This window comes from Hylobates moloch, unplaced genomic scaffold, assembly GCF_009828535.3.
Source record: "Hylobates moloch isolate HMO894 unplaced genomic scaffold, HMol_V3 SCAFFOLD_14, whole genome shotgun sequence".
Taxonomy (NCBI): domain Eukaryota; kingdom Metazoa; phylum Chordata; class Mammalia; order Primates; family Hylobatidae; genus Hylobates; species Hylobates moloch.
Window position 1 is genome coordinate 10,031,214 of NW_026652289.1, and position 27,199 is coordinate 10,058,412.

General features: G+C 44.8%; 2 protein-coding genes across 7 annotated transcripts; one reads left to right on the forward strand and one right to left on the reverse strand.

Annotated features, from left to right (window-relative positions):
• Positions 1–814: 814 nt before the first annotated feature.
• On the forward strand, positions 815–27,193 carry SETD4 (SET domain containing 4). Of its 6 annotated transcripts, XR_009209715.1 has the most exons (13): positions 1,503–1,693; positions 3,062–3,218; positions 4,958–5,053; positions 8,284–8,321; positions 13,492–13,580; positions 15,891–16,320; positions 17,929–18,103; positions 19,853–19,934; positions 21,071–21,151; positions 23,469–23,592; positions 25,473–25,639; positions 25,764–25,870; positions 26,866–27,193. XR_009209715.1 is itself a non-coding variant. In XM_032174117.2 (12 exons), exons 2-11 carry the CDS (start codon positions 3,146–3,148, stop codon positions 25,605–25,607), a joined length of 1,323 nt encoding a protein of 440 aa, XP_032030008.1. In that variant the 5' UTR covers positions 815–973; positions 3,062–3,145; the 3' UTR covers positions 25,608–25,639; positions 25,764–27,193. The 6 variants fall into 6 exon arrangements, 5 of the variants coding, with proteins under 5 accessions (XP_032030008.1, XP_058283624.1, XP_032030007.1 ...); XM_032174117.2 differs by lacking the exon at positions 1,503–1,693 and adding an exon at positions 815–973 and having other exon boundaries at positions 25,764–27,193; XM_058427641.1 differs by having other exon boundaries at positions 1,503–1,758; positions 25,764–27,193.
• On the reverse strand, positions 10,476–11,814 carry LOC116481450 (beta-citrylglutamate synthase B-like). Its single transcript, XM_032753404.2, is given in 2 exon segments — positions 10,476–10,971; positions 10,973–11,814. Coding segments are annotated over 2 exon segments (1,161 nt in total). The 5' UTR covers positions 11,678–11,814; the 3' UTR covers positions 10,476–10,515.
• Positions 27,194–27,199: the final 6 nt, after the last annotated feature.

Consider the following 27,199-nt stretch of genomic DNA (forward strand, 5'->3'; position numbering starts at 1 on the left):
ACATCCCCCTCTCCGAGATGGTAGAGATAATGATCAATAAATACTGAGGGAACTCAGAGACTGGTGCCGGCGTGGGTCCTCCGTATGCTGAGCGCTGGTACCCTGGGCCCACTTTTCTTTCGCTATACTTTGTCTCCGTGTCTCTTTCTTTTCTCAGTCTCTCGTCCCATCCGATGAGAAACACCCACAGGTGTGAAGGAGCAGGCCACCCCTTCACTATTTACATAGTATTTACATTGTATTAGATATTATAAGTAATCTAGAGATGATTTAAAGTATATGGGAGGATGTGCATTGGTTATATGCAAATATTACACCATTGTGAAAGTTGCAGAATCAAAATGGAGTCACTTGTGTCAAAACCCTGATAGATGCAGCTGGGGAAGATCTTGAAGGAAGGGTTCCCATGCACTATGCCTCATAACAAGAATTGTCACAAAAGACTCTGCATAAACCATAACCTTGCAGAAAGGCCCAATCTTACACAGAAAATACTTCTGCAAGGACATCTGTCCAGCAACTTGGACTGATGCTACCTTTGTGATTCTTTTAGCCAAAGATAATTGATTTAAAGCAACTCATATAATCTTCATTTTCCTTTTAAAAACATCTCCTTGCTTCAACCTCCCCCAAAACGCACATAGTTTACTATGGCATGCATATTCCCATTGCAATGCTACTCCCAGATAAATATAATTTTCTTTTAGGGAGCCTCTTTTGTTACTTAGGTTTACATCATTGTATACAAGGGACTTGAGCATTCTAATTCTGGTATCCGCAGGGTCCTGGAACCATTCCCCCACAGACACCAAGGGACAACTGTACTTGTTTTTCATGACAGAAAACATGTTTAGGAGTACTAATTTTTTTTTTCCCCCATAGAAGATTTCCATAGAAGAAGGGTTTTGGAGAGAGATACCACAGGAAAATGCTATCAGCATGATTTCTTCCTGATGTTATCCTTGACCACCTGGTAAGGTACTGTTTGCCACGTTTCTCCACAGTAGCCCCCAACACCTTTCCAGGCTGTACTCTTCGGAATCAAGTTACTAGGCATAGCCCATAATCAAAGTGGGGGTGGGTGGGGCAGAAATCGAGCTCCCGCTATTGGAAGAAGGGGTATTTAGATATATTATTTAGAATTTTCCTGTGAGGCGGATCCTGGGGCCACACTGAAACGGTGGAATGGGGGCGGGGATTGGCGAGCAAAGTGACTCGACCCGGCAAATCCAGCCTGGCAGGAAAGCCCGAGGTCGGCGCGAACAGGGCCGCGCGCCCTAGGTGGTTTAACTTCGTAAGGAAAGACTCCGCAGGCCGGCTCTTTAGTGCGCAGCTTGCCCGCCTGCGGGTTACTGGGTTTTCTGACCCCTGACTCGAGGTAGGGGTTATGGGGATGTGGGGATGCCGACCTCGTCCCCGACTGTATTGGGAGTTGGCGGCGAGTCAACTGCGCATGCGGACAGTGCGCATGCGCGAGCCGAAAGCTTCCGCCTGGGGCGGAAGGGGCGGACCCGGGAGACTGAGGACTTCGATTGCTTAAGGACATCAGGCGGGCGCGACGGCCTTCAGCCTCTCCCTCTGCAGTTTTGGTCCGTTCCTTTAACTTGCGTTCATTTGGGGCTGTTTGGTGTTTTCACGTGCCTTGTGCCCGCCCACTGCAGCCGCCATCTTGGAAGCGGCCGCCGGCGCCTAGGTGAGCTAGTAGGACTTCCGGGTCGGGCCTCCAGTTGCCCTGGTAACGGGAGCAGAGTCGCCCTGGTGCGTTCCTTAGTCTTTCATTCATCAGCGTAAAAAGAACTGAGTTCAGGTCGCAGGTCTCCTCCAGGGCGGGCATTATCGTGTGCGCTGCAGTAACCTCTCATCTTGTGGAGTCGTTCACTTAGCGCATATTGCTCCGGCGCGTTGCGTAACGCTAAGGAGCCTGAGGCCCGAGGTCCGATGCTCGCTTGGCTGGCCTGTGGCGGCGCGAGCGGTGTGTGTCGGACCGTAGGACGGCCTCACGACTACAGTTTGAGGACTATGGGGGCGGGGACGGTGCCTGTGTCTGTGGCGGTCACCGGGCTTCACGTGGTCCTCAGCAGGGTGCTGGTGGACAGCTTGCGCGAGGGCCCGGGAGTCTTGGGGACACTTCCCGGCGCGGTCTGTGGACTGAGCGCTGGGACCCGGACCGAACCAGCAGCCGTTTGCCTCTGGAGCTGGACATGCTGACTTTCGTTAGGTCAAATAATGAACCTTATACTGCGGAAGTGCGGTATTAATATTGCCTGGAGTTCTTGTCTCTTGCTCATTCTGCCCTCATATGTTTTAGGAGTAGGTTTATTTTATTTTATTTTTTATTTTTATTTATTTATTTTTTGTGACAGAGTCTCGCTCTGTCGCCCAGGCTGGAGTGCAGTGGCGTGATCTCGTCTAGCTGCAGCCTCCGCCTCCTGAGATCAAGCGATTCTCTTGCCTCAGCCTCCCGAGTAGCTGGTATTACAGGTGCCCGCCACCACGCCCGGCTGATTTTTGTATTTTTAGTAGAGACGGGGTTTCACCATGTTGGCCAGGCTGGTCTCGAACTCCTGACCTCAGCCCGCCTCAGGCTCCCAAAGTGCTGGTTTTACAGGCATGAGCCACTGTGCCCAGCCATTATTTTATTTTTATTTATGTATTTATTTTTTGAGACGGAGCCTCGCTCTGTCGCCCAGGCTGGAGTGCAGTAGCGTGATCTTGGCTCACTGCAACCTCCCCCTCCCAGGTTCAAGCGATTCTCCTGCCTCAGCCTCCCAAGTAGCTGGGATTACAGGCGTGTGCCACCACGCCTAGCTATTTTTTGTATTTTTAGTAGATTAAGCTGTAGTCACTAGGTCTGCAAGATAAAACTGTTTTAGAGGGACTGATATAATGGGAATTCTGTTACTGTAGGGATCATGATTTAGCTCACCGTATAAACCTTTCATGTACAAAAGCACTTGAGAGAAACAGTTTACCAAAACATGCATTTGTATACTTAAAGATACAAAGAACAGTGATTATCATATAACTGGAAAGTAAATCAAAGAAATGTTTTTTATTTTAGATTGAGCATTTCCACAGAAATACAGTTTTGTCCTTTTTGAAAAAATAGAACTGTGTTTCAGAAAAAAGAAACTGCAGTTTTAGCATGCAGAAAGGAAAAGGGAGAACAAGCCGGATCAGAAGACGAAAACTCTGCAGAAGTTCTGAATCAAGAGGAGGTACAGTTTTTCTTTTAGTTCCAGTAATGAAAAAATAAATCCTTTTGTGATTGCTTGTTTGTTCATACGTAGCTTTTCTTTCTTTCTTTCTTTTTTCTGAGACGGATTCTTGCTCTGTCACCCAGGCTGCAGTGCAGTGGCGTGATCTTGCCTCACTGCAAACTCTGCTTCCCGGTTCAAGCGATTCTTCTGCCTCAGCCTCCCAAGTAGCTGGGACTACAGGCGTGAGCCACCATGCTCAGCCTAACACACAGCTTTTCTCAAAGGCACACAGTGTTCAAAGAGAATCTTTCTTTTTTCTTTCTTTCTTTTTTTTTTTTTGGAGACAAGGTACATTCTGTTACCCAGATTGGAGTGCAGTGGTGTGATCATGGCTCTCTACAGCCTTGAACTCCCAGGCTCAAGTGATCTCCTCCCTTAGCCCCCCTCCTGCCTCAGCTTCCCAAGTACTTGGGGCTACAGGTACGTGCCACTGCATCCAGCTAATGTTTTTTTAAATTTGTTTTAGTGACAGGGTCTCACTATGTTGTGCAGGCTGGTCTTGAACTCCTGGGCTCAAGTGGTCCTCCTGCCTCGGCCTCCCAAAGCACTGGGATTATAGGTGTGAGCCACTGTGCCCAGCCCAAAGAGAATATTTCTTAAATAACACTCTTTTTAATGGTGCCATTGTATTCTTTTAGATCCTGGTGGGAATGTGAAGATATCTAACTCATTGTTTCAACTGTCTTCTCTGGGGATGACTCCCCAGTTTCTTTTTCTGGTCTTGACCTTTAGCTACCTGTAGGATATCAATGTTTGGATGTAAATTTATGACTTCAAATTCGGGATAACCCTGTCTGAAGAAGATACTATATCTCTTTCAACACAAAAGTGCTTGGCCATCTGGAAAGTCCTATGTAAATCCAACTGGATATGGTACAAGATATTGATAAGTTCACTTTTTTGTTTTGTTTTGTTTTTTGCTGATGGAGATCCAGTTGTTTGATCATCATTTATTGAAAAGACTATCTTTTTCCACTGATTTGCCTTTGCACTTTGTCAAAAATCAGTTGTTCATTTACATGTGGACCTCTTCCTATTTTCTGTGTTGTTCCTTTGACCTATTTGTGTTTGTCTTGACAATATCACACTAATTTGATTACTGTAGCTTTATAATAAGTTTTAAAATCAATCTTTCAAAAATATTGGGGCTATTCTAGGCATTTTATATTTCCACATGAATTTCGGGATCATCTTGTTAATTCCTGTATGAAAGCCTGCTTGAATTTTGATTAGGATTACATTGAATGAATATAGTCGTATGTCACGTAAGTATGTTTTGGTTGGTGGATCACATGTACAGTGGTGGTCTTACCAGATTATAATATTGTATTTTTTTTTTTTAAGAGATGGCGTCTTTCTGTGTTGGCCAGGCTGGTCTCAAACTCTTGGCCTCAAGCAGTCCTCCCGCCTTGGCCTCCCAAATGCTGGGAATACAGATGTGAGCCACTGCGCCTGGCCAATACTGTGTTTTTATTGTAACTTTTCTATGTTTAGATACACCAGTTCTTAACTATTTTGTAAGTCTGTCTGACACATTTCATCAGACATGTTCTTTTAAAAATGGTAATCTGATTATATAGTGGTTTTAATCACCATTTGTTCTCTCCTTGCCTGATAGCGAATGAGAACCACAAGTCTGAATTTAATCTGATTATATAGTGCTTTTAATCACCATTTGTTCTCTCCTTGCCTGATAGTGAATGAGAGCCACAAGTCTGAATTTATAGAGCTGAGGAAGTGGCTGAAAGCTAGGAAGTTTCAAGATTCAAACTTAGCGCCTGCTTGTTTTCCAGGTAAGATCTAGCCTTCAGCTGTCCTGCCCTTTCCCACACGAGAGCCAGATAGATGGTAGGGGCCACTCTTGCAGGTGGGCCTCAGCAGATATTGTCCTTCAGCTGGTTTGCATGTGTTCCCCTTGGGTTGGAGGAGGAGCCCCCTGTGTGTGGCCAGTTAATTGCGGAGCAGTGGGCTTCAGCACTGAGCTGAGGTAGACTGACATTCTCTTCTGGAACTTGTGCTTATTAGGGAGGTTAGGTTAACATTTTGCCAGGCGCGGTGGCTCACATCTGTAATCCCAGCACTTTGGGAGGCTGAGGCAGGCAGATCACTTGAGCTCAGGAGTTTGAGACCAGCCTGGCCAACATGACGAAATCCTGTCTCTACTAAAAGTACAAAAGTTAGCCAGGCACGGTGGTGTGCCCTATAGTCCCAGCTACTCTAGAGGCTTAGGCGGGAGGATTGCTTGAGCCCGGGAGGTTGAGGCTGCAGAGAGCCATGATCATGCCCCTGCACTCCAGCTTGGGCGAGAGAGTGAGACCTTGTCTCAAAAAACTAACAAAAAACAAAAACCACTTTCTTCTGGAACATTCTCTCACAGAAGTTGGGCAGCTTGCTATGGGTGTGTGCCTGCATACATGGCCACTCCACTCTTCCCACAGGTGGGCAGGAGATGGGAGGACCAAGATGCTCTTTAAAAGGATTTGGAGTCTGCTGTAGCACAGAGATAGTGGTGCAATTAGGGCCCCAAAATTCTACATCACAGGGCAGGCTGCACCTTACAGAAAAGTCAAAGCATATACTAGACAATGCTCCCCTTGGCCATTAGAATTATTACTCAAGTACCCATTAGATAATTGAACTTTGAGCAAATTAACTTCCTCATATACCCCGCGCCAAGGCAAATGATTTCCCATCTGTGCCCCTTGCTGAGTGAGGTGATGTGTGTAAAGTTGTTCTCCATGAGTCAGTTACACATCATGACTTTGAACTAAAATGCTTGATTTGAGCCATTTTCTATTAGGGCCCCTTCTAGCTGATGGTCATGAACCATATTGTCAGCCTCTAAAATAACACTTGACTTTCTGTTTTTGTGTGTCCAAGATGGTCAGTAAAAGCCACACCCTTAGATGTACAGAACAGAGTTTTCCCCCAGATGATCAAGAGAGTCAGTAGTGTCAGCAGTAAACTTGCCGTGTCTAAGGCCTGCCCACATCTCTGGTGTCATTTCCCATAAGAAGGATGGGTTTAAAATCATCAAGCAGGAATCAGCAGGTGGTTTAGATGGAATACCTGAAAATAGGTCATCTGTTTGTAATTTGGAGCAGTAAAGAGTTCCTATTTTTAAAAGTGAGAACAACTTGCCCTGGCCCCAACCCCAGATTTCCAGTGATGCAGGTGCAAAAGCACAGTGGCTTGGCAGTGACCCATGGCCAGTGCTTACAGTTCTGGGGACGAGGAACCTTCTGTAAGGTTCCTTCATGTAGTTTTTAGCTCTTAATCAGTGTATGATAGGAGGTGACATTTTTGGGCTTCAGTCAAAATGTGTGAACTCTGGGGAATTCATCTTAGTTTGTGGAGGGGCACAGGAAATCTCCTAAGCAGGATTCCATCTTTAGACTCTCTCTTCTTTTCTGCCGTGGGAACTGACCCCAGCATTTCCTTTCACCACCAAAAGCACTAGTCAGGTCAAGGCCTCCCATGTAGATTGATGATAGTGGAAATTTTGAGGCTTTGAGACATTTGTAATAAGCTTTACTCTTATGAGTTCCTAATGGCCACTTCTACTTCGCCTAGTATATCCAATATGAAAATGAAAGTAAGTGTAGATTACTATACGTTTTTTGATATTAAACACTATCTAGCATATAAATATAGGTAAAGGATCTTCTAGATGTATTCCATAGGCCAGCTTTTGTTCATATATATGTTTGGAGAGAATTTCTACTTAGATTAGCATGTAAGTTTTTGGAAGGATAACCACGTAGAAGAAAATCTTCCCATTAGTAATTGATTCTAGGAGGAGTTCTGGCGCACAGGGATGATTAACTCCACAATGGGGTACACAAAATCAATGATGTAAGTTAACGCTAGAACTAGCTGTATGAGCAGTCAGTATCCTCCTGGGAGGGGAGATGAATTGGGACTCATCAAATCCAACTTGCTGGGAAACTGATGGAGGACTTGAGGCAGGAATTGCCACCAAGAGCCAGGGGGCATCAAATCCAACCTGCCAGGAAACTGATGGAAGACTTGAGGCAGGAATTCCCACCATGAGCCGGGAGCATCAAATTTAAGTTGCGGGAAACTGATGGAAGACTTGGGCAGTGAGCCACCGTGAGCCGGGAGCTCCCAGTAGTCCTGCATTGACTTGACTGAATTATTTTCCCTCCGAGCTAAGAGAGGAAAGGTGAAGAATGATGAATTGGAGACATTAATGCTCTAGGCCTCTTATGATCATGTAATACCTATGCCTGCCAGAAAAGCTGTCATCTGATCATCCTTTCAATGTTCCTCTGACTGTTCCAGGAGCAGAAGCTTAGGCATGGAGGGAGAAACTTCTGGAAGTTGGTATTAATTTTTAAATAAAGGAATTTATTGAATTAATTGGTACTGATGCAGCTGCTGAGGTTACTCTGGTGACTGTGCTCCAGCCGGAGCCTTGGTTCACAGGGAACAGCTGGAGCTGACCTACCCAGCTGAGCTCACCAAGTCATGGAGAGCCCATCTCATGGGTTACCTGATCAGAGGGGAGGATGTCTGCAGGCTTTGTGGGGACTTGAGTGGGGTTTGCTGGCCAGCCGGCCAATCAAAGGGGTCTCAAGGTCTTTACTCGGGAGAGCTGAGTTTGGTAATGGGGATAAGTGGCCTGGGGCTCTAGCCTCAGAGGTTGGCTGGGCATTGGGAATAGCACCTTGTTAGCTGGTAGGCCCCAGGGGAGAGAGTCCAGCCCAAAGCGTCCTGCAGGAGGCCCAGCAGTAGGTCTGTATAAAGTCCACGGTGCTCTTTAGGTCTCACCTCTGAAGCTGACTTTGCCCTTCAAGGATTGTAACTCACTGGAGGTCAAGACATTTTCTGGAATAGCTTTCTTACTCCCTGTTTTCCCTGGGAATCAAAGGCCGAGAGACATCCAGCTTCAGCCTTGTGTAATTTTGAAGTTCACATTTTTTTTTTTTTCCATAATGGTATCTCTAGGACCTTGAAGTGTATAGTAGGATTTACTCTCTTTCTGTCTTTGCTTTCCTAGGTACAGGAAGAGGGCTGATGAGTCAAACATCCCTGCAGGTGAGAACTTTTCTTTGATCCTTGAAACCCAATGTAGATTTTGCTGCTTTGTTTTTGTGGTTCAAACGAAGTGGATTAAAAAAATTTCAGACATACAGTCATTTCTTACTTACCTAATAGATATGTTTGAATATGGTTCTATCAACTAGGATTAAGTTTGTTGCAATAAAAGACAAGCCCAAAATTGAGGTGCTTAAGCAGCATGGAAATTTATTTTGTTCTCACTCATAGAAACAAGCTTGGAGTAGGCTACCCTGGCTGGTGGGGCAGTCCCATGGCTGGCAGAGGCCCCAACTCCTTCCAGCTCTCTCATGTCCTTAAGGGAACTGCACCCTCAGGTCAAGGTGCGGGTCTTGGAACTTGGGCAGCAGGGGAGAGCAAGCGGGTGAGGAAGGGCAGGCTTCCTTCCTTTAAGGAAATTCCAGTCCCTCTGTCCTTGGCCAGTGATCAGGTACACAGCCCTAGCCAGCTGCAAGAGAGGAGATCCATGCTGGCCTTTCCCCAGCCACGTGCCCCCTAAGTAGGATTCCGTTAGTGGGGAAGGAGAGAGAAGGCATGTTAGGATAGGCAACTAGCAATCTCTGCCACAGCACATGTTACATGTCAGATCACGTTTTAAGTATGCTAAGGGAGCTGCTGCTGTCTGTGAGGCAGTTGTGGTGCGGCAGGTAGAAACCAGAGCTAGGGGAGGATGAGGCCTCAGGCTTGGGCCAGAGTTGCCTTCAGCTGCCCGGGGGCCCCAGCATGAGACCCCTCATACTCTTGGCTTTTGTTTCCTCACCTACAAAATGAGGAAGTAAATGTCAGCCTCCAAGCTTTCTTTTCATTCTTCCGATGCTATTTTAAAGGATCTCTAGTGCACGATTTTCTGTGAAGCCGGAAATTAATTTCTTCCTTTATTTAAAAATTATCTTATTTTTAATTCTCTATTTAAAACTTGCACTCAGATGTGTACATATATTTAGGCTAAGGAATGGTATCTTTTTTTTAAAGTAGATAAAAGGTCCTTTTTTTTTTTTTTGAGGCAGTCTTGCTCTGTTGCCCAGGCTGGAGTGCAGTGGCGCGATCTTGGCTCCTTGCAACCTCCGTCTCCTGGGTTCAAGCAATTCTCTTGCCTCAGCCTCCTGAGTAGCTGAAATTACAGGCGTGTGCCACCATGCCCAGCTAATTTTTTTTTTTTTTTAAGTAGAGACAGGGTTTCACCATCTTGGCTAGGCTGGTCTTGAGCTCCTGATCTCAGGTGATCTGCCCGCCTTGGCCTCCCAAAGTGTTGGGATTACAAGCATGAGCCACTATGTCTGGCCCAAAAGTAATTTTAATTGTTAAAAATGTTGTGTTAAAAAGATAAGTTTTTAAAATATTAAAGGAAAGTATAGTTTCTTTAAAATGCAAGCATAGTCAGCAAGGGAATTCAGGTTATCTCTCCTAAACAGATGAAAATCACAAACACAAGAAGTCCAATACATAAAGAATGGTATGTTTTAATGTTGTAATTCTATTACGCCGTGTTAATGTTTTCAGCATTTAAAAATTTTTAATTGTGGTAAAATATATGTAACATAAAACTTTTTTTTTTTGTCATTAAGAAGCCTTTATTGGGTTATATTCACTTTGACCCTCCCACCAAATTAAGAGGGAAAAAAATGAAAAACAAAAATAAGAAATCCCAGTAAAAGAGCCCCTCAGGATTTCATAAACTACAAACTAAAGCTGCTAGTTAATAAGGAAATGGCAGAATTTTCAGAGCTGTGTAATACAAAAACTCCCATAATTTAAGCAGATGTTTTCCTCACTGATGACAAATCTTCCAACACAATGTGAAGTTATGCTACTTGGATATTTGTAGCAAAACCATTTTTTTTTGTACAAAAACGAAAGCAAGGACCATGAAAAAAAGTATTTGTTCCTCATGGCCTATGAGCGTACAAATTTTTTAGCAATTTAAAAGGGTAATTGACAGCCTGACATTTTTCTATACCCCACCTATTCTGCCTGTCTGTAGGATTTGTAAATGAAAGTAACATCTTTCTAGCAGAGGTCTCATCTATCTCCCACTCTCTCCAACTAATCCTACTGATTTTCTCTCATCTTCCTGAGCATCCTCTGTGAACAGCATTGCAAGCTGGTTTTAAAAATAGAAAAGAAAAAAGAAAGAAAGTTTTACAAGGGTTTTGTTGGTTAATTACCAGTGGAGTCAGTCCACCAGTAGTTTGATTTCATTGGCTAGCAGCTGGTTCATGTTGAACAGGCCCCCTGGGAGCTTGGTGAGCAGCTCCTGCTCCATGCTTTCAGGGTCACTGTCAACAGAGCTGGAACTTGCACTCATGTTGTCAACAGCAGTGCTGGCTGGAGGACCCAGCTCCGGCTCACTAGTCTCACTGGCAGTGGACACCACAGACAGCAGGGACATACGCCGGGCGAGCCGGCCAGAGGGTAGAAGGGAGGCGGCATAGTCTGCTATGATACCAGCTACATCTAGATTACAAGCCTTATCAAAGGCGATGAAACCTACATTTGCATTGGCCTCACAGACACAGAAGGAGCCGCCATCTTTCATCAACAGGTCAATGCCACACACATCTGTCCCCAGGATATTAGATACCTGGATAGCTAGCTGCTTCCCTTGTTCACTCAATGAGCACATCATTCCCCACACCACCTAATGAGCAGTTGCTTTGCATTCTCCCATCTGTTGAACAATGTAACATGGTGCCAACCACGTGGTCTCCCACGACAATGACATGTACATCCCGTCCATGTGACTCTTTAACATACTTCTGGAACAAGTATGGTGCTTCATGGCAAATAAGATGGCTTAGATCAGCCAAATGGTGCTTATCTTGAGCCAAGAAAACGGCTTTACCTCTGTGACCCCGCGTATTCTTTACTACCATTGGGAACTCCAGTACTTCAGCTTCATCAATCATTTTAGCAAAATTTTCATGGCCACCATAAGAGAAAGTATCTGGCAGAGGAACACCATGGCCAGCCAACTCTTGAAATGTCCAGAACTTATTAATGCAGTTCAGGATGGCTTGAGGTCGGTTCACTAACTGGCATCCCATCTTCTCTAGATGGCACAAAACGGTGATGTCACTATCACTTTGCACCCAAGGGGTTGGTACTCTGACTACCACCACTTGTGGGTAGGCAGTGATTAGCTCTCCATTGATCCTCAGACCCAAGTTTCCTTTCTCGATTGTCAGCACCACCTCATCCATCACCACAGCCCTAAAGTCCAGTTCCTCCTCACAATGTTTGGCCTTCAATGCTTGTAAAATCTCTTTTTGAGGATAGTCTTCCCTGATGTGGTGATCTGTCAAAAACCACAACTTGGCAGCCACAGAACTACACATCTTGATCAGCTTGTGCTTCCTTGCCTAGATTATTTCCTCTTGGATGTAACGTCTGCCAGCTGATTATGGAAGATGAACAGCCAGATATAGAGGTCTGCAAGAGTCCTGAGCACAGGGGCTTCTGTCCCCGAGTTAGAGTGCACCACCCTCCTAGCAGGTGGAAGCAGCCCATGAATCCATAAACCCGGAAGCTCATCTGACATAAAACTTACCATCTTAACCATTTTGAAGTTCAGTAGTATTAAGTACATTCATATTGTTGTACAATATTTTTATTTTTGGAGGAAGGTGTAATTGACTTTATTCTGTAGCAGAATTTGGGGATGAGAAATGTCATGTATGCAGCAGTAACTACAGGTAGTTTTTGTTTAGGTCATGAAATAATTGGCAGTTGTTTCACATGTACATTCAAATGTGGTTGTTTTATTAAAAGTTTTTGAAAATTGAGACATATTTTACATATAGTGAAATGCACAGTGAAGTGTACAGTTTGCATTTTGATGATAAAGAGATTTACCCAAATATTTTCGAACCAGAAGATCATAGGATGTTGGAATGGGAAGTGACCATAGTGATCATCCAGCTTAATCTTGCTTTACAGATGAGGAAACTAAAAATTGATCCCGGAAGATTTTTTGGCTGAGATTTTTTTTTTTTCTTTTTTGAGATGAGAAATTTGTCACGCTCTGTCGCCCAGGCCAGAGTACAGTGGCGCAATCTCGGCTCACTGCCACCTCTGCCTCTCGAATTCAAGTGATTCTCTTGCCTCAGCCTCCCGAGTAGCTGGGATTACAGGCGCCCACCACCATGGCCAGCTAATTTTTGTATTTTTAGTAAAGATGGGGTTTCATCATGTTGGTCAGGCTGGTCTTGAACTCCTGACCTCAAGTGATCCACCCGCCTCAGCCTCCCAAAGTTCTGGGATTACAGGCGTGAGCCACTGCGCCCGGTCTTGGCTGAGATTTTTAACCAACTTAGATGCCAGTTAGAATTAAAGGAGAGTCTTACATCTGGCTTCTTCATGCTGTGTTTATTTAAACTGTTTTCTATTACTTTACATCTGATTTTTCTTTCTATGGTTCTATCTCAGTGGGAGACACTGAAAACGATACTCCTGCAAGTGGTAGAGTTCGATGCTCACTGTGCTGGGCATGCCGGCCTTCCTTTAGCTCATAGGCGTGGGTTATGTAGAGAGCAGAGCATCGCCTGGCCACTTGGATTTCACTGGATACAATTTGTTGGGGTAGTTTCTGTCTGTTTGCTATTGGTAGCACTATTTCCTGGCATAAGAAAGTGAAGAAACAGGTGAAACCCTGTTTCTATTAAAAATACAAAAATTACCTGGGCATGGTGGTGGGCGCCTGTAATCCCAGCTGCTTGGGAGGCTGAGGCAGGAGAATCGCTTGAACCTGGGAGGTGGAGGTTGCAGTGAGCCGAGATCGCGCCATCGCGCTCTAGCCTGGGAGATGAGCAAAACTCCATCTCAAAAAAAAGTGAAGAAACAGTATAATTTGAATTGTCAACATGTTTCCACCACTCATTCTGGTGAAGGGTTGACTGCTTGTGGGCGTCAGTCACATAATTAACCTTTCATTTTTGTTGGGGCTGTGAGACCTGGCATTGGAGCAGCCTCGTGTGCATCTGCTGACTCACAGAGTTGGGAGCGACTCCATTGGTGGGCTCATTGGTGGCTTTTGGTTGAGTTATAGTAGGTTATTGGTAGGTGATTGTGGGATCAAAGACTTTGTAAGACTCATACTCATGGGTCCTTCCCGAAGCACAGGCGTCCTCAACTTTACTTTCCTTTTGGCCAGGAGGGACAGATGATTATTTCATTGCCTGAGAGTTGCCTGCTCACCACGGACACAGTGATTCGAAGCTACTTAGGGGCATACATTACTAAGTAAGTGACCACACACGCTTACCTGGTGCAAGTGCTTCTCCTTAAGGTCTGTCATTGGCAAATATGTCACTTGAGACATAATTCATTAGGACCCAGTCCTTTGTAGAGCTGATAAATACCTGAATGATGTGAAAAGTTTACTCCATTCTAGAAAGTTTGCCTGCCCTTCCTTCCTTCCTTCCTTCCTTCCTTCCTTCCTTCCTTCCTTCCTTCCTTCCTTCCTTCCTTCCTTCCTTCCTTCCTTCCTTCCTTCCTTCCTTCCTTCCTTCTTTCCTTCCTTCCTGTCTCTCTCTCTCTCTTTCTCTCTCTCTCTCTTTCTTGCTTGAGACAGAGTCTTACCTGTTGCCCAGGCTGGAGTGCAGTGTTGTGATCCTTGGCTTATTGCAACCACTGCCTCCTGGGTTCAAGCGATTCTCCTGCCTTAGCTTCCCAAGTAGCTGGGATTACAGGTGCCTGCCACCACGCCCAGCTAATTTTTTTGTGTGTGTGTGTTTTTAGTAGAGACAGGGTTTCACCATCTTGGCCAGGCTCATCTTGAGCTCCTGACCTCGTGATCCACCTGCCTCGGCCTCCCAAAGTGCCAGGATTACAGGTGTGAGCCACCGTGCCTGGCCAGAAAGTTTGTTCTTAATTCATTGTAAATGGCATTTCTAAAGTTTTTAATAGGCTTCCTGGAGTGTGGGTATGATATCCCGATCCATCACTGACTAAGAAATAAAAATTAAATGGGATAATATATGTAAATCACAGCTGAGTGCCTTGGCTCATAGTAGCCTGTCTCTTCCATCATAGTAGCTCTTGACAAATGTAAGTTACTCTCTCTTATTTCTGCCCTTATTGTACTTCAGTTTTTCTTGAACTTTGAAGAGCTGTTGACATTGTGAAAGAATTAGTTTTATTTAGGTATAGAAGAGAGGAGGATGATGTGAGAGAACTGTTTTCTGGCACACATTCTGCTGGGCCTTTGTTTTGGGGCATCTTTGAGGACAGAGTGAGACCCGCAGTGGAAGGGATTTCTAAATACAAGGGTTGAAAGAGTATACCGCTTCTTTCTTTCTGAGATAGGGTCTTGCTGAATTGCCTAGGCTGGAGTGCAGTGGTGTGATCTTGGCTCCCTGCAACCTCCACCTTCCGAGTTCAAGCAATTCTCATGCCTCAGCCTCCTGAGTAGCTGGGATTACAGGTGTGCGCCACCATGCCCTGCTAATTTTGTATTTTTAGTAGAGACGGGGTTTCTCCATGTTGGTCAGGCTGGTCTCGAACTCCTGGCCTCAAGCGATCCACCCACTTTGGCTTCCCAAAGTGCTGGGATATAGGCAAAGGGCCACTGTGCCTGGCGTATACTGTTTCTTAACCATTAGGTAAGTGCTGGTCTTTTTTTCCCCCTGGCATGTTTTTGGAAGAAAGTGAATAGGTCTTTTAGGCCTGTGTAGAGGCAACGATGCTGTCATTATTAACATTTTCTGAATCATTCTGAAATTTTGAGTGGAATGTATGGCAGTATAGGAATCTGGATGTTGAAGGATTGATGAAAACTTTTTCTAAATACATTCAGGCAACATGAGATCTTTTTATTGGCAATTGTGCAAATAAAAACACTGTGATACATAATTTGTAATAGAGCAGGTAAACTTAGGAATAAAAGCTTTAGAACTGCAACAAGTGTATATGAGCATATTCAGTTTTGGTTTAGGTTGGTGCCCTCCAGTAGAGCTTTTAGCAATGACAGAGATGTTTTTTCTGCATTGTCCAGTATGGTGGCCACTAGCTCTGAATGGCTATTGCGCAATTAAAACATAGCTTATCTCACCAAGGGATTGAATTTTAAATATTCAATTCTAAATAATTAAAGGTTAAATTTAAATAGCTCTGTGTACCCAGTGATTACTATATCAGATGGTACAGGTCTCAGTTCTTTCCATCATTTTTTCCCCACCATATTTTATATCTTTATATAGGTGAGACAAATGGACTTAGGTCAAAAGCTTTACAACTGGAGAACCAAGTTGGAAGCAAAGAGGTTTTTTTGCAAAGAGGAATCTCTTGCAAACAAACCTGGAACTTGGCTTAGCGAGTCAGTTTTTCTGACATGTAAGTGTATGGCTCTTTCAGAGCACTAGAACTGGGGCTGTGTTCCCCCGGAGAGGAAAAGCCTTAAGGAAGGGAGGAAGGAACTCTTTTGAGTCTGTTAAGTAAACTGAGCGTGTTGACAGTTTGAACACACTCCTTCTGGCAGCAAAACAAACTGCTTGGCTTATTTCGTATTTTGAATCAAAGTAATTCCTTTAAACTGGCTTTTAATTTTCAAAGGTGGAAGCCTCCTCCATCTCCTCTGCTGGCGCTGTGCACCTTTTTAGTTTCAGAAAAGCATGCTGGGGACCGATCTCTTTGGAAGCCTTACCTGGAGATTTTACCCAAGGCCTATACCTGCCCTGTTTGTTTGGAGCCAGAAGTGGTGAACCTTCTTCCCAAATCTTTAAAAGCAAAGGCTGAAGAGCAGAGAGCCCACGTGCAGGAGTTCTTTGCTTCCTCCAGAGACTTTTTCTCTTCTCTGCAGCCTCTGTTTGTGGAGGCTGTTGACAGCATCTTCAGCTACAGTGCCCTGCTGTGGGCTTGGTGCACCGTCAACACCAGAGCCGTGTACCTGAGGCCCAGGCAGCGGGAATGGCTTTCTGCAGAGCCGGACACCTGTGCGCTCGCTCCGTACCTGGACCTGCTGAATCATAGCCCACATGTCCAGGTGAGAAGCTGACAAGGGAGCAGCTATTCTATTTGGATAGGAAGGCTTCCACCGCCCAGAACCTGTGGCTGTAGATGGCGTCGGCGGCTTCAGGTGACCCTGTCGGGTTGGCCTGACGTCAGGAGGCTCCTGTTGTTCTTCTAGACCCCACTGTCCCTCCTGCAGTGCTTGCCTCGGCCCCTTTTCTCCACTCTCCTCTTCAGGCCTACAGAGCCTCGTGCTGCATCCTCTGTCCGGTCTTTCCCAGCAGCCCGTGGTGCAGAGCCTTCCTTCCTTCTCCCTCGTTCCTCCTTCCGGGACTGAAGCCCAGCTTGTTTTCCTGCCCTGTCCTTTTAAACTTGGTGTTATAGCTGTCACAGCATTTCTCTTTGCTCTGATCACTGACTGACTTGCTCTTTTTCCCACTGAGCTCTGAAATCTTTGAGAATGGGGTCTTTGTCTTGTTCCCCTTTGTCACCCCAGTGCTCATGGCAGGGCCTGGCACATAGTAGGTGTTCAGTAAATGTTTATTGAATGGATGGGTATTTGTGGGGAAAGGGTTCTGGGAAATAATGAAAGAAACCTGATTGGGGAGGTGGTCACAGATCGCCTCCTCCCCAGCGTTTTCCCCAGGTGGCTCATTTAGGAAATGAGTGTATTTGCGGGGCATGCAGGGGTAGAGGCCTGGCTTGGAGAGCAGAAGAGAGTCCATCAGTCGGCTCACCTGTAACCCCTTTGGGGTGTGTTGTGGAGGGACATGGCTGGGATCCATGTCATGGCCATCGCCTTCATGTGACATTCCACTGGAGAAGAGCAGCCATGCCTTGTGAGCCCACGTGCTAAGCTCACGTGCTCTCCACATGAGATCAGAGCTTAGGGAGGTTCCTGCTCTGCTTTTTTAGCCCAGGAACAAGGGCTGTCTGCTTGTTACTTTTGTAGAAAGAAAGAAGTATCTTCGGGAGCAAAGGAGCCTGGGATTAGGTGAGGTTTCTGTGGTTGATGTCGATGAAATAATATCGGGTGTGTAGTGCTTTAGGATGCTAGACATGAGGACTCCGTCAGTCCCCAGTGCAGTGATTTATTTTTATTGAGACTTCTGGTACATTTATGTGCCAAAACAATGATTTTATAGTTTACTGTAGGAAGACCACACCACAAACTACAGCCTGTGGGCTTGTGGCCCGAGAACCCTGAGCTAAGAATGGTTTTTACACTTTGAAAGGATTGTAAAAATACAACAACTTGTGACAGAGACCACATAGTGCTGGCAAAGCTGAACATATTTACTCTGTAGCTTTTTACAGATAAAGTTTATTGGCACCACCATATCCTCCTTCCCTGGGCTGTGAGTGGACGTGACTAATAAACTGCTGATGATCTCATCTGTGCTGTGTCGGGTGTTGTGGTGTGGCCATCCCCAGAGTCCTAGGGCAGGGCTCCCTCCATCATCAACGGGGTGAAGTCGAGGTGGATGAAACCGGAAATGGCATTTTCCCTGTGTGTAGTTACATGTATTGATGGGTGTTTGAAAGCTGCACCTGACTCACATTAATATTATGTAATAACTTAATCAGCTTTGTAGTTTTACACCTTACTTTAAAAAATACCTTTAACAGTTTTTCTTTCTAGGTAAAGGCAGCATTTAATGAAGAAACTCACTCTTATGAAATTAGAACGACTTCGCATTGGAGAAAGCATGAAGAGGTATTCATCTGTTACGGCCCTCACGATAATCAGCGGCTGTTCTTGGAATATGGATTTGTTTCCGTCCGTAATCCTCATGCTTGTGTTTATGTCTCAAGAGGTTGGAATCAACTTTGTTCTTAACATTAACACTACACAATTTTTTTCCCCATTTGGAGATGTGTATTTTCAGTTTCAATAAAAATATCAAAACCGTGAGACTGACATACACATCACCAATTTTCTAATAGGTGGGCCTAGCCTTACTGTTACTGACTGTAATTTCAGTGTTGAAGTAAAAACAGCAAAGTTTTCACTGATATTCAGGATAAGAATAATTGAGAAGTTTTCATTGCATTGGGTCAGAAGATAGAATGGAAGAAAAGGAAAACTGCTAAGGAAATAAATACAGTATTAAAGGATGGAAATGTTTATACTGAGACGTTGTCACTGGCACTAAAGAAAATAGGATTAGAGAGCAATGAATACAAAATATTTATTAAGCACCTACTGTGTGTAAGACACTGTGTTAATCACAGAGATAAATCTATCTATAGTCCTTGTTTCTGGAGGTGGATGCCATGATGAGATTTGATTTCATGTATGTTCTTTTGTAATCTATTAACTAGCCATCATCATTGGTTTTATTATTCTTGAGTCAGAGTCGCACTCTGTTGCTCAGGCTGGAGTGCAGTGGCGTGATCTTGGCTCGTTGCAACCTCTGCCTCCCAGGTTCAGCCAATTCTTGTGCCTTAGCCTCCAGAGTAGCTGGGATTACAGGCACACACCACCATGCCTGGCTACTTTTTGTAATTTTAGTAGAGACGGGGTTTCGCCATGTTGGCCAGGCTGGTCTTGAACTCCTGGCCTCAAGTGATCTGCCTGCCTCAGCCTCCCAAGGTGCTAGGATTATAGGAGTGAGCCACTGTGCCTGGCCCAGTTTTATTATTTTAAAATAGTAAGTTAGCCATTACACTTACAATGTGAAAATTTCAAATATAGTGTTAAAAAAGTACATAGAAGACTGATCTTTCCCTTTCCGAAACTGTAGAGAAGCAGTTTTCTAGGCCATGAAAAAATGGCAAGAGATTTATTAAATATATAATTTGAAGCATTTTTTAATATAGATTTGATTGGAAATAGAAACTTGGCCAAGCTGTTACTACTCCATCTTATAGGCAGAATAATAATGTGATTTCTCAAAATAAAAATAGAAAAGCAAAAACTGGGTCTTGTTGCTAGAAAACCAGCTTTGAGATTGGCTTCATGTTTTCAAAATCCTGATACATTTAATATTGATGTCCATGAAGTATTCATTTGTTGAATAAATTAATTTGAGCAAAAATTATATTTTAGTTATATTTACATTTTAAAAATAAAATAGAAAAATCCCTCATTACCCTGCTTCTCCAAATAGCTTTGTTAATTTGTGCATATTTACTTTGAGTTTTTTGTAGTTGCAGTCACTAATATCCAGACTCCTTTGAATTCTGGTTTGGAAAAACCTCAGTGTTGTAAACCTTTCCTCGTGTTTTTGCAGGGCCTCTACTTCTGTTGACCTTAATTTTCCAACAGTCATGCTGATGTCCTAATGACCTGCTTGTTTTTGGTGGATTTACTTAGTGGGAGCACGAGCTGAGGTTATGCGTGTTTAGTCCTCCAGCCTTGAAATTCTTACAGCCTTTCAGGGACTCAGTACTGATGTGACTGAATTGGACTTGAAGAGTAGACTTCCTTTGTGTGAATTAGGTGGAACTGTTTGTGCATGTCTGGGTTGCTAAGGAGAAAGGAAGTGAGTTGAGAAGGGAAGGGAGACATACTTTTGTCTAAATTCATGCCCTAACAGTCTGATTTTTTTTTTTAAATATAGAAATACTTGTTAAATATCTTCCATCAACAGATAAACAGATGGACAAAAAGATTTCTATTTTAAAGGATCATGGCTATATAGAGTAAGTGTTTCTCTTTCCCTCTTAAAATTATTTCTTTAGGAAATTTTCATGGAAAACCTGGGGTTAAATTTTTGATGGGGGTGAGACACCTCCTGACCCTGTATCAGCTGACGGGTAGGTATTGAGCACTTAGTATGTGCAGTAAAACTGTGCTTGATGTTGTGGAGGACATAAGGAGTATAAGACACTTGAAAGAAACTTCTTTAGGGACATAAGGTACAAGCTAGAAATATTAAATTATGGTACCAAAAGAGAGCTTGGATGTGTTGATGGGTGGCCCAGGGTGAGTCTGTCTCCCCTGTGGTCATGTGGAAAGGCCAGGCTGGGCCTCAGGAGAGCCCACGCACCTGGCAACATGGTTCAGGCTCTTGGGGTAGGTGGGTAGCGAGGTGATTCCATGCCAAGTGGCTAAACAGGGTTCAAGGCTCTCCCTTTTGGATTTTCTTTTCTGGATGAAATTAAGTTTGAAATGATCCCGCCATGGTGTGAGAGCAGCCCGGCAGTGGTGGCTGCTATCAGTGGGATGCCCAGGGTAGTTCCAGTTCTTAAGCGTTTCTTTTACTGGGAACTCCAGTGCATGGGCCTTGCCTCCGGCCCCTCATCCATGTTCAAGCTTCTGTCTTTTTTTTTTCGAGACGGAGTCTTGCTCTGTCGCCTAGGCTGGAGTGCAGTGGCGCAATCTCGGCTCACTGCAAGCTCCGCCTCCCGGGTTCATGCCATTCTCCTGCCTCAGCCTCCCGAGTAGCTGGGACTACAGGCACCCGCCACCACACCCGGCTAATTTTTTGTATTTTTAGTAGAGATGGGGTTTCACCGTGTTAGCCAGGATGGTCTCAATCTCCTGACCTCGTGATCCGCCCGCCTTAGCCTCCCAAAGTGCTGGGATTACAGGCGTGAGCCACTGCGCCCGGCCAGCTGTTTACTCTTTAGAAAAAAAATGGGGAGAGAATTTTCTGTTACTTAGGCTTTCTTCTTAAGTATTTGCGGACTGATTTTCTCTTGTGCTTTGACCAAGATGGCAGGTTGCATGACATTTAGCAACCCCTTTAAAAAGGTATTTGGCTCTTCAGTTGTTTGCTATGAGGTCATGAAATACTGAAATGACGGATTTGTCATTATTTGTTTTTCTACTTCAGAAATTTGACATTCGGATGGGATGGACCATCTTGGAGGCTACTCACAGCCCTTAAGTTGTTATGTCTGGAAGCTGAAAAATTGTAAGTTTCACATGTGTTGGTCTTAAGCTGTAGCAACAGGCTAGATAGAACTTTGGAGGGTTTGTTTGTTTTTGGCTTGCATTCAGATACCCAACCAGGGAGGAAAAAGGAATGTCAGACACTGGAGTTGCTTTCTCATTATGTAACTTGCCCATGTAGTGAATGTTTCATTTCTAAGTTTTAACTGTTTTGGAATTCTGGTTTTAGACTCATAATCAGAATACATAGTTTTGATAATTTTTTTGTTTCTACTCATATTTTCTTCCTGGTGACCTGAAATCCTTTAAAAAGTGTGGGCATTAGCACTGTTCAGAGGAAAGTCTTAGAGTAGGTAGCTTTTGTCCAGGACAAGTAGAGCTAGAGCCCCTAACGTCGGTCCTTCCCTGGGGCAGATCCAGAAACCTGACTGAAGGGCTGGACTTTTCCATGGGGAAGGCAGGTCAGGGAGTCCCCGGTGTGGGTGTGCATCCTGGCCAGGCTCCTTCATGTTCCTGCCTGCTGTCAGTCCTGCTCCCCGCAGCCACCTGTCGGCACATCCAGCTGTGCTGTACCCAGTGCAGGGGCAGCTTCAGCCTGAGTCCCTGGCAGGGAGAGCAGCCTTCAACCTTCTGCTGCTAGATATCCAGGGAGAACCTCTTGAAGATGGTGCCGGCTGTCCTTGAGCAGTTGGGAGGACTGACTGAGAGGAGGAGGCACAGTGCCTGGGAGCAGTCGGTGCCCCTTCAGTGACGCCTGTTCTTCTTGTGGATGAGATGATGGTGCTTCCTTCTTTTTCTCTAGGAACTTTTGGAGTAAAATTTCTCTCTGGTCTCAACACTAGACATAGTTTTTGTTTTTATTCTTAGCAAATAGAGTGTTTTTATCTCACAGATACTATGAATTCTTTAACTGATGTTTCCTTCTTTTTCTTGTTCACTGGAAAACTGAGAGGCAAATCTGAGGTCCATCCAGTCGTACCTAGTGTTAGGGTGTGTGGTTTCGCACTGGCCTGTTCCTGCTGTCTTGTCTTTTCTCCTTTTGTCTTCCTTTGTCTTGTTTTCTGCCTTCATTCATCTTACCTTTTATTTTGTATGTACTTACGTTAGCTTCTTTAAATCCTTCTGGCAACAAGGTATGAGTCCTTTTCGGACACTTCAGCCTAAAATTAAATAACAACAACTGGCTGTTTCCCAGAGGTCTTCCTTAGGCCTCTTTTCTTCCATTTGAGTTACTGCTTACGGAGTGGGTGGCGGAAAAAGCACGTGTGGGGCTCTGGCTGATGCGTGTTTGCAGTTCTTTCTGCCTCATTAGCTCTGTCACTTAGGGTGAGTGCTTCAACTTTCGTGAGTGTTTCTTTGAGTCTAGCATGGGGATAATCGTGCTTTCTTTGCTAGGTAACTGTGAAGATTAAATTAGGTAATGGTTATTCATGAATAACCATTCTGACTGACACACAGTTATTTCCTTTTTCTTTACTGAGAACTCATTTCACCTGTCATCTCTGAAACTGAAGCCTTCTGAGACTATTCTGGGCTGTGTCTTGCCAGCTGTCCTGAATCTAATGGGCTCCTGTTTACTTCCACAGCAGCCATCTTTCCTCCCCTTCGAAGCCACTTCCACTTCCAGATTCTCGGTGTTCAGAATCCGGTCCTCTATCCTCTTTTCTCCCAGTAGTTCTTCTTTCTAGTATCTAGGTCTGGCGCTGCCACCTCTGCTCCGCGTCCTGCTGTGGCTCCCTTGCACCTGCCACAGCAGACCTGCCAGAGTGGGCCCTGCCTGCTGACTGAGCCCCATTTCCTGCGGGCCTTTGTGGTAGAGCACTGGAATGACCTGCATGGGGATAAAGGCTTGCTGTAGATTCCTCCTTCCAGACACGGAGCATTTGGCTTTGTGAATTGTGTCACAGTTTGCTACTATTTTGGACAGACTGTCACTTGAAGGAAAACTCCTGCCTTTGCTCCTTAGTCCTCTGCCTTTCGGCTGTGGACTTGCCCTCCTGTTCTGTCACTGGCTTCGTTCCCATGGCCGGGAACAGGACTTCATTCACTCATGGGTCAGACACAGGTTTGTGATGATAACAACATTCAGTCCTTGCTTGCAGAGAGTACCCACCCCCCCGTGCTTTTTATTCTCAGCTCCTCTTCCTCCTTTCCCATTACCTGGTCGGCTTCCACACGGGAGTTGCAAGTGGCGTGGAGGTTTGGGGAATCTGCTTATGGAATGAGTTGTATTATGCTCCTGGAGAAATAGGAGAAGGAGTTTATGTGTTGCATTGAAACAGAAAAGTCTGTTTTTTGAGAGTCTGCTAAAATTGTGTCATGGAACATTTTGGTTCTAGTACATGCTGGAAAAAAGTACTTCTTGGGGAGGTAATTTCAGATACGAATGAGAAGACAAGTTTGGACATAGCCCAGAAAATATGCTATTATTTCATAGAAGAGACTAATGCTGTGCTTCAAAAGGTATGTTTCTAGAATATGACATCCTTAAAGAAATGTCTTGATTCAGCAGTTCCTTGTTTTGTACATGTACATAAGAGCATTGTTTAGTGCCTTAAATAAATAAATGTTGATGTAATCTCTATTTTTGTTTTTTTTGAGATGGAGTTTCACTCTTGCTGCCCAGGCTGGAGTGCAATGACACGATCTTGACTCACTGCAACCTCCACCTCCCAGGTTCAAGTGATTCTCCTGCCTCAGCCTCCCGGGTAGCTGGGATTACAGGGATCCGTCACCATGCCCAGCTAATGTTTGTATTTTTAGTAGAGACGGGGTTTCACCATGTTGGCCAGGGTGGTCTCGAACTCCTGACCTCAGGTGATCCACCCGCCTCAGCCTCCCAAAGTGCTGGGATTACAAGTGTCCACTGCGCCTGGCCTGAATCACCGCATCTGGCCTCCATTTTTGACTGTTAACATAGTACCTATGCTTTTTCTCTCAATTTTTTTCTTTCTTTATTTTCATTGATTTTTTCTTTTTCTTTTCTATTTTTTTTTTTGAGACAGAGTCTTGCTCTGTCTCCCAGGCTGGAGTGCAATGGCACGATCTTGGCTCACTGCAACCTCCACCTCCTGGGTTCAAGTGATTCTCCTGCCTCAGCCTCCTGAGTAGCTGGGATTACAGGTGCCTGCCACCACGTCTGGCTAATTTTTGTATTTTTAGTAGAGACGGGGTTTCACCATGTTGGGCAGGCTAGTCTCAAACTCCTGACCTCAGGTGATCCGCTCACCTCAGCCTCCCAAAGTGCTGGGATTACAGGCATGAGCCACCGCACCTGGCCTCTTTATTTTTAATTGGTCAGTAAAAATTGTACATATTTATAGTGGACCACATGATGTTTTAAAATAGGTACACATTGTGGATGGCTAAATCAAGCTATTTAACATATGCATGATCACATATACTTATTTTTTTGTGGTGAGAACACTTAAAATCTACTCTTAGTAATTTTCAAGTACATAATATATTGTTACTAACTGTAGTCACCACGATGTACCATGGATCTCTTGAACTTCAGCCTCTGGTCTAGCTGAAATTTGGTGTCTTTTGATCAACATCTCCCTAATCCCCCTCCAACCCCTCAGCCTCTGGTGACCACAATTTGACTCCCTGCATCTATCAGTTTGATGATTTAGAGTCCACATATAGTGAGATCATGCAATATTTGTCATTCTGTGCTGGCCTATTGCCATGTGACAACATGTCCTCCAGGTTCATCCATGTTGTCACAAATGACAAAATTTCCTTTTTCATAAGGCTGAATGTACTTCACTGGGTATATATGCCACGTTTTCTTTATTCATCTGTTGATGAATACTTAGGTTGATTCCATATCTTTGCTTTTACTTTTTATTAAAAGGCAAAAAGTAAAAGTTACTGTGTGACTTCAAGCATTCTTTCTCATTGATGTGTTTATTTAGTAAATGTTTTAGTTAAATGAGAAATCAGCTCATTCGTATGAAAACATGCCTGGGATTTAAAGAGTGATTTTAATGAAGCTTGAAGACGTTATTGGAAATGAAATAAGCCAGACACAAAAGGACAAATACTGTATGATTCCACTTCTGTGAGGTTCCTAGAACAGACGAGTTCATAGAGACAGAGAGTGGAGTAGAGGTGACTGGGGGTTTGGGGAGAGGGGAATAGGGTTATTGATGAATGGTTGTAGAGTTTCTGTTTGGGGTGATAGAAAAAGTTCTGGAGCTGGAGAGTGGCAGTGGATCTATAACAATGCGAATGTTCTTCATGCTGCTGAACCATACACTTAAAATTAGTTAAAAAGGTACATTCTATGAGATATATATGTTTTACTGCAATAACAATAATTAAAAAATAACTTTCAGGTGTCTCATATGAAGGATGAAAAAGAGGCCCTGATAAACCAACTAAGTTTGGTGGAATCCTTGTGGACGGAAGAGCTAAAGATTCTCAGGGCATCTGCCGAGACCCTGCACAGTTTGCAAACAGCTTTTACCTGATTTCACCGAAGCGCGTTTGGTCACCTCCTCTGGTGGGTATTAGTCACACATTTTAGACTAAGGTTTGATGGACTAAGTTAATATAGTTTAGAGTCGATGAGTGGTATCTGTTCAACAATTAGGAACTTAATCCTTTTCCTTTTGCTTTTCCTACAGAAACAGAAGTTAATTTGAAGAGCGTCATCGTGGGCTGGTGTGGTGGCTGCCCCCAGGACACGCAGGATTTCTGCAGGGGGCAGCACAGGTTCTGGGATTGTGAGGCTGTGAGTGAAGGTGGACAAGCTGTCTGGATGGCACGTCTAATACTCTTTTGAATAAAGTGCTGAACTGTGAGGAGAGAGGCGGACTGTGAGGCAGCCAGGAGCCAGCTGCGTCCGTGTGTGGTCTGTCACCACGGGGCCTGCTTCTTATCTGACACAGCAGCTATCAGAGTCTAGTGGTTGTGCTTTTAAGATGCTCTGATACCACTGGGTTAAGGGGCAGATTGGCGGTGGGTGTGGGGCAGTGTGAGGTAGTCCTAGGTCCCCATCAGGGTGGCCCAGCCACCAGCCCTTCCCTATGTGGCTGCACTGAGGTGGGTGTTGAAGAGCCCCCTAGGGGACACACGGCTTCCGGGAGGAGGGAATGTCCTCTAAGCATGCTCCTGGCCTCTCAAGGTGGCGCTTGTCTAATTATTCACCTGGGAAGAATGACTGGCTCAGCCAGCAGCTCTTTCCGCTTTGTTCTGGAGACTTTCCTGGGCAGGCCTTTCCACCTGGGGAGCTGGCTCGTCCTGCACAGCTGGGCCGTGGTGGGCCTGTCTGCTTGATTCTGGGGTTCAGTGTAGGTCAGCTGATGGCAAACCACGGTGGTGGTTTGACCTCTGTTCTTATTCTTGAGTTTTGATACTGCTCAGACCCTGGGTAGGGAGAAGGGGACGCTTCCTGCACAGCTCTCAGTGGTCTGTGGCCTTGGGACTGCCTGCATAAGTAACGGAGGGGCTGCTGGTCCTGTTCAGGCCCGTGCCGGGGACGCCACTTAGACAATGTTGCCCAGAGTCCTGTTTACCCTCCCATGGTTCATTCTTCCCAAGAACTCAAATTCCTTTCTCATTGGAGCCTAGCGAAACCAAATGAACGGGGCCTGCTGGCCTGAGGAGGCAGGCAGAGTTTAAAATAAAACTTTCTCATGATTTCTTGAACATCTTTCCCTGTTTGTATATACAGTTTGTGTTTATTTTTCAATAGTTGCAGTATATTTCTTTTTTTTCAATATTCAGTATAATGCAGTGTATTTCATCATATGCTGTATGGAGAGTGGGCAGACTTCTGTGGAGGGCCCGATAGTAACCGTTTGAAGCTTTCTGGACCTGTGGTCTTAGTCCCAGCGATTCTGCAGAGCGGCCATCGGCAGCATGTCAACCATTTGCAAGGCTGGGCTCCAGGGAAACTATTGACAACAACAGGTGGCGGGCCGTAGTTTCCTGATCCCTGTGCTATGCCAGAATTTTTTTTCCTCTTCCCTATGAGTGGACCTAAATATGTTAATTACATGACACCTTTCAAAACGGCAGCCCCTTGAGCATTAAACACTTCGCAGACCCCGCATGGTCA